This window comes from Vombatus ursinus, unplaced genomic scaffold (assembly GCF_900497805.2).
Source record: "Vombatus ursinus unplaced genomic scaffold, bare-nosed wombat genome assembly UNPS02014790.1, whole genome shotgun sequence".
Lineage (NCBI taxonomy): Eukaryota > Metazoa > Chordata > Mammalia > Diprotodontia > Vombatidae > Vombatus > Vombatus ursinus.
This window is the reverse complement of record NW_020954568.1, coordinates 1391564-1397960: the sequence shown is the minus strand read 5'-3', so window position 1 is coordinate 1397960 and position 6397 is coordinate 1391564. Positions and strand designations below refer to the sequence as shown.

Genomic DNA, 6397 nt, shown 5'->3' with positions numbered 1-6397 from the left:
ACCCCCCTTTTGGTCTGTTTCTTCTTGTATAACGTGACTAATATGGAAATGTGTTTTACATGATTACGTATATATAACCTGTATCAAATTGCTTGCCATCCTAAGGAGGGAGAAAGTAAGGGAGGGAGAGAGAAAATCTGGAACTCGAAATTTTTTTAAAAAATATAAATCACAATTTTACCTAATCTATTTATTCAATGACATCCCAATTAAATTACTTAAAAAGTTATTTTACTGAGTTAGAAAAAATAATAACAAAGTTCAGTTGGAAGAACAAAAGGTCAAGAATTTGGTTAAAAAGACGTAAAGAAAGGAGATCAGCAGTACCGGACATTAGACTATATTATAAGGTGAGAGCATTGTTGAAATGTAAAATGGATAATTTTATTTTCAATTAAAATTTTCTTGTCTAAAGAAAACCAATGTAGCCAAGAATAGAAGGAATACAGAAAATGGGGGGGGGGGACTTTAATAGACAATCTCTCAGATAGGACGTGATTGGTTTGGAGTATTGCTATGGTGTAGGAAATGATGATATGGTTGATTTTGAAAAACATGGAAACACTTGGTCCTGTGAAGGAAGATGCTGTCCACCTCCAGACAAACAGATGATAGGAGGAAATAAGCATAGTATGGTCTTACATATATGTGTATGTTTATAGATATTTGTGTGTGTATTTGTATTTAATTGTAGCCTTGGGGGTAGGAGGGTGGGGAAATAAAGTTAAAAAGTGCACAGCAGAGAACAAAAGAAAATCTATAAGGGAACAAAGACAAACTGGGCAGCTTTAAAAGCAATGTACGGTATTTATTCTGTAGGTTTTTTTGAAATGGAAATTTATTCTTTTACCTTGAGTCCTTTCGTATTCTGCTGTCTATTGAGGCGTAGATGCTGGGGGTGTTGGGACCCGAAATCAGACACCATGCGGTTATAACGACATGCAGGTCCTGCCCATATGAATTAGACCCAAGTCTTCTTTTAGCAGAGACCAGGTTTTATTAGATATGAACCACATAGGCCAGACTCTTAAGGAATCTGAACATTGGTGATGCCCATAAGGGCAAGCAGGTGAGAGAAAATCTGTGTTTAAACGGGGGCCAGGATGGATCTTATATACAGCCAAGTAATATGGGGTGTTCGGAGCAGGGGCTGGGAGGAGGATCCCGAAGATTTTGGGGAGAATCTCAATGGGAGTGTCTGGAAGGCTGAATGGGGTCATCCGGAATAGATAATGGAGGGCTAGGCTCAATCAGGGTAACAAAGAAGTGGAAGATAGGGAAGGAAGAGGTTGAATGGGGTCTGGATGAGATCAAATCTGGGAAATAAACTCTGCTGCATTAGGGTATCAAAGAGCCAGGGAGACAGGGCCTAGGCCATAAGGCCGGTTGGTAGGCATAAGAATAAAAGTTTAAGGGTTTTCTGGGGCCTGTAGACAAGTGGGATCCAAATTCTTTTTGGGGTGAGGGGCAGAGGTCTTGGCTCGGGCCCGTACCCCATCACTGTGTACATGGTAATGTTCTTTTTTTTTTCTTTTCTCATTTTGTATTTAAGTTTAAAATGAATTTTTAAAAATCTGCCCAAAAAAAGTGAACGTTAGAAATGAAATATTTTTATGTACCTCCTTTGGAGAGGCGAGAGACTGCTTATGTGTGACACTGTTGCAGATGAATTTCTTCTGCAGATTGCCACTGAGTTGAAGTCAGTGATTTTTTACATGATTAGAACTTCGAATAATGTGCAATTAAATACACGTGACTCCTTCCTTATCTATTTGGTATAATTCCCATTCTTTACGTAGTTATCGTATATCTAGTCAGGAAGACCCGAGTTCACAACCAGCCTCAGAAACTTCTAGCTGTATGACCTGTAAGAAAGATTCTAGGGGGTTAGGCTTCCACAGCAGGATGAGAAATTCCAAGATCTTGTGGATAATCCCTCAACCAATCAGAAAGTGCTCCAAACTTCCTGTAAACTACTAGTTCCTTAAGAAAGAGCCCTAGAGGCTAAACCTGTTGCAAGCAGCAGGGTTCAAGGACAGGCTTCGACAGGGCAAAGGCTTTTCTCCACTGTCACACCCTAAGGGCGGAGATAGCCATCATTTTTGAACATGGGACCCATGAAGTAGGCGGGGTTAACAGAACATGGACGAACATGCGATGGGCTGTCCAGAAAGGGTGTAACTCAGATGAACTAGACCAATAGGATCCCTGATGGGTGGAGTATGGATCTTACTAATGGTTTAAAAGTTGGTTCTATCACTGAACCAGTGCCCATGGTGCTACTAAAGTGCATTGTGCCCGCTTCTCTTGTGAGACGTGTAATAAAGACTTTCCTTCACTCACTCACTGTAGTAGATTTTTGTTTCAGATTTTCCTAACATGACCCTAGGTAAGTCACTTAACCTCTGAGTTTTCTCAGTTTCTTCAAGTGTAAAATGGGAATCATAGCCATTTTATCTCAGGGTCCTTGTAAGGATGAAGTATCAAGCTTGTAGCATGGTACCTCCCACGTAGTAGCCTAGCAACGGATGTTTGATGAATTGATTATTTTTGCTGCTTTTATACTTTTAGTTATATAGGGACGCTTTGTTACAAAGGGATATATTAAATGAAGTTTATATAAAACCCAAATGTGTCAATAACTATCTTGGTATGAATTACTTTGCATTCATTTATTTTGTAATCATTTCAAAGAGGGTTTCTTTGTGTACACTATCTTTTGTATGTATTCCATGACCCTCTTTCTCTGGGCTCATATTTCTTTGTATTTCTTATTTCTAATGGCAAAATAAACTTCTATTTCTGTAACATTTGATGGTCGAGCTTGGCAGCCGTTGCAGTAATAATGACGCCACTAATCAGGATCGCTAACATTTATAGACAGTTCCAGGTTTGCCGAGTGCTGGGGCCTGGAGCCTAGTGCTAGCCAGAGCTTGCCTGGCCCTTGGGTGCAGGGGGTGGGCAGGACCACTCCTCAGCTAAGCTCTTTTCTCCCCACTCTGGCGACTCTGGGGGCTCAACAGACATAGCCCTCACTTCCTGTGGCTGAATCATCCCAAATGCCATCGGTGTGACATCCGTCACGTCTACGTGGCAAAGGCCAGGCCCTCAGACCCCGGGCTGTTTGGCGCTGTCTTCTCCTCAGTAGTGGCTGTCTGGGGCATCTGCAAGCCAAAGGAGGGGGCCTAGTGGGGTGACCTGGAGTGAAGAAGCCCTGAGTTCACATCCAGGCTCAGACAGGTTGGCTCCTGAGCATGCCGTGTGGAGGACGTGCACAAGAGTGGCTGAGGATGGGCTGTGAGCCGGATCATTGCAGGCACTGAGGACGTCTGGAGAGATGACAGGCCTGTCGGGATGCTCCCCAGCGCAGTCTGACTCTTGCTAAGATAGAAGTTCGTATTCCTAGGGCAGGTCCACGTCACTCCTTTGTCGAGAAGTTTCAGTGGCTTCCTCCTCCTTGGGAATAGCCTGGTGTCAGCCGAGTGTCTCAAACCCTTCGTTCTTTGGCTCCTGTCCACTCCTCTGACTCGTTTCACCTCCAGTTCACCTGAACCACTGGTGGTTTCCCGACATCCTAGCTCATGAGCCAGCTTTCCTCCACTCTGCTCTCTTGAATGCCCAGCTGAGTCCCAGCCTAGGATCACGGGCTGCCTTCACTCCTACACACGTGCTGCTGAGTGAAGGTGGAGAAGATCAGGCGAATGTTCTCTGGCTAGGTCCGCTACAAATTTACATTATACAGTCTCAGCGGGGCCCTCCCTGCTGCTCGGCAATCCTACTCTATCTACCTCGTCCACTCACTCTCCCACTCTGCACAGCCCTTTGAAACCTTTTCATCCCTCTTCAAATTTCCCATGGCCCTTCCCCCCCAGCACCCACGCCCTATCAGCTGAAAACCTCTTCTCATAGTACACACAGAAAATTGAGGCCATTAGCCACTAGCTGCTTCTTCTGCCCTCCTCATTCGTATCAAATCACTTATAAGTCTTCTGCCACTATCTCCTCCTTCACCCCATCTCCTGGCCAGGCAAGGCCCTTGACCTGCACAAGCAGATTGCCCCCTCTATTATCCTCAGTCTCTTTCCTCTTCAATCTCTCCCTGTCTGGGGATGGCCCCTTCCCTACTGCCTATAGACACACCCATGTCTCGCCAAGCCTCAAAAACCCCTCATTTGATCCTTTCATCCTTGCTAACTCTGGTCCTACATTGCTTCTGCCCTTTGTGGCTAAACTCCATGAGGAGGCCACCTACAATAGGGGCCTCCACTTCTCCCCTCATTCTCTTCTTAACTCCCCCAAATCCAGCGTCCAATCTCATCCGTCTAAGCTGCTCTCTCCAAAGTTACCAGGAGTGTCTTCGTGGCTTATTCCATCCTCCTTCTCTTTGGCCTCTGGTGTTGGTGATCACCCTCTTCTCCCCCCACCCCGTCCTCCACCTCCCTCTCTGGTCGCTCCTTCTCTGTCTCTTTTGCTGGCTCATGCTCCAGATCGTGCCCTCCAACCGTAGAGGTGTCCTCGGGGCTCTGACCTGGGCCCTGGCCTCTACTACTTCATATGCTCATCTGCCTTTCAGCCGTCTTGAACTGGGTGTCCAGTAGACATCTTAAACTCAACATGTCTGAAACAGATCTCACGATCTTTCCCCCAAACCCTTTCTGCTCCTGCCTTCTCTGTTACTGCCGAAGGCAGCACGGTCCTCCCAGTCCCTCAGGCATCATCCCGAATTCCTCATTCTCTCTCACACCCCTCCGCCGTATCCAAGCTGATGCCACGTCTTGCCGAATCTGCCCTCACACCTTCTCCTGAATAGCCCCCATGTCCCTCCTCTGACTTAGCCCGACCTGGCGCAGACCCCCATCGCCATGTGCCTTCAGGTGCTCCCCCTCCAGCCCATCCTCCCTTCAGCCACCAAAGAGATTTTCTTAAAGCTCAGGTCCCCACTCAGCAAACGCCAGCGACTCCTTGTTGCCTTCTGGATCAACTACAGACTTGATCCCATTTAAAATCCTGATTGGCCTTCAATATCCTTCATCACCTGCCCCCTCCACCCTTTCCAGGTTTCTGACACCTCACTCCCCTTCAGTTCAGATACGCCGGCCTCTCGCTGCTCCATGAACAAGACCCTCCATCTCTGGGCGTTCCCGCCCCCTGCCAGGGCAGCCCTCCTTCCTCACCTCCACCTCCTGGCTTCCCTGGCTTCCTCCCAGTCCCAGCTAAAATCCCACCTCCTATTTCCAGCGCCTTCCCTCTATTAAGTATCTCCCATCTACTGTAGCTTTCTCAGGGCAGCCCGGTGGCTCACTGGGTTTGGGATCCGGGAGATTCATCTTCACGAGTTCAAATCTGGTCTCACATGAGTACTAGCTACGTGACTTTGGGCAAGTCACTTCACCCTGTTTGCCTCACTTTCCTTTTCTTTTTTTTGGTTGGGCATTGGGGGTTAAGTGACTTGCCCAGGGTCACACAGCTGGTAAGTGTTATGTGTCTGAGGCCGGATTTGAACTCAGGTCCTCCTGAATCCACCGCCGCTGCTCTATCCACTGTGCCACCTCGCTGTCCCCCTCACTTTCCTCCTCTGTAAAATGAGCCAAGGAGGAAAGTGGCCAAGGCCTTCGGCAAACCCCAGATGGGGTCAGGAGGAGATGGACTGCCGATATCGAAAGAGCGTGCTTTGTTAGGGCTCTGTTTGCAGGCCCAGCCTTTCCCGTTAGCCTGTGAGCTCCCTGAGGACAGGGCCTGTCTTCTGCCTCTTTTTGTCTCCCCAGGGCTTGGCGCAGCTCCTGATAAACAGTAGGTGCTCAATAAATGTTGAGTGATACACTGTTCAATGCTCTCCTTAGGAAGGTGGTTGTTTTTTTCTTTTTTCCCCCAGATGTTTGAAGAGTGAAGGGCAAACCAGGACCCTCCCCTTCCCACCAGGCAAGCTCCGGCGGGTCTCAGTCTCCCCAGGTTTCCCCAGCTGGGCCCCGGGTGGGGCGTGCCGTGCCGGTGGCTTCCTCTGGGCCGAGACTACAATTCCCGGCATGCCTCGCGCCGGGGCGTTTCCCCTCCCTCCCGTCCTCGCTTTCCCGCGTGGCGTCAGGCGGTTGCCTGGCAACGCAGGGTGTTCCGGAAGCGGCCCTGGCGGGGCGGGGCGGGACTTCCGGAGCCGGGGCCGGGGTTGCATCAGCTTGGGAGGCGCAGGGGCAGAGGAGCCAGAGGGGATCCGGACGGGAAGCCGCGAGCGAGGCTGGAGAAGAGCCCGGGCCATGGAGGGAGCCGCGGGGGGCGAGCAAGGTGCGCGGGGCTGGGGGGGGGCGGGGCGGGGTCCCCCCGTCCCGGTCCCGGGGGGCGCCGGAGCCCCTGCGCGGCCCAAGCTGATGCAACCCCGGCCCCGGCTCCGGAAGTCCCGCCCCGC

The 6397-nt window shown here is 49.4% G+C and overlaps 1 protein-coding gene across 2 annotated transcripts in view; it reads left to right on the top strand.

Moving 5' to 3' along the window:
- The first annotated feature begins 6163 nt into the window (after nt 1–6163).
- CARS (cysteinyl-tRNA synthetase) overlaps nt 6164–6397 on the top strand; it is a 47708-nt gene continuing 47474 nt past the window's right edge. Inside the window, exon 1 of one of the 2 annotated variants that reach the window (XM_027868694.1) lies at nt 6164–6276. In XM_027868694.1, coding sequence (XP_027724495.1) covers nt 6249–6276 — 28 coding nt within the window. In that variant the 5' untranslated portion in view covers nt 6164–6248. The remainder of the gene's footprint in view (nt 6277–6397) is intronic. The other variant, XM_027868693.1, reaches the window with a different exon arrangement.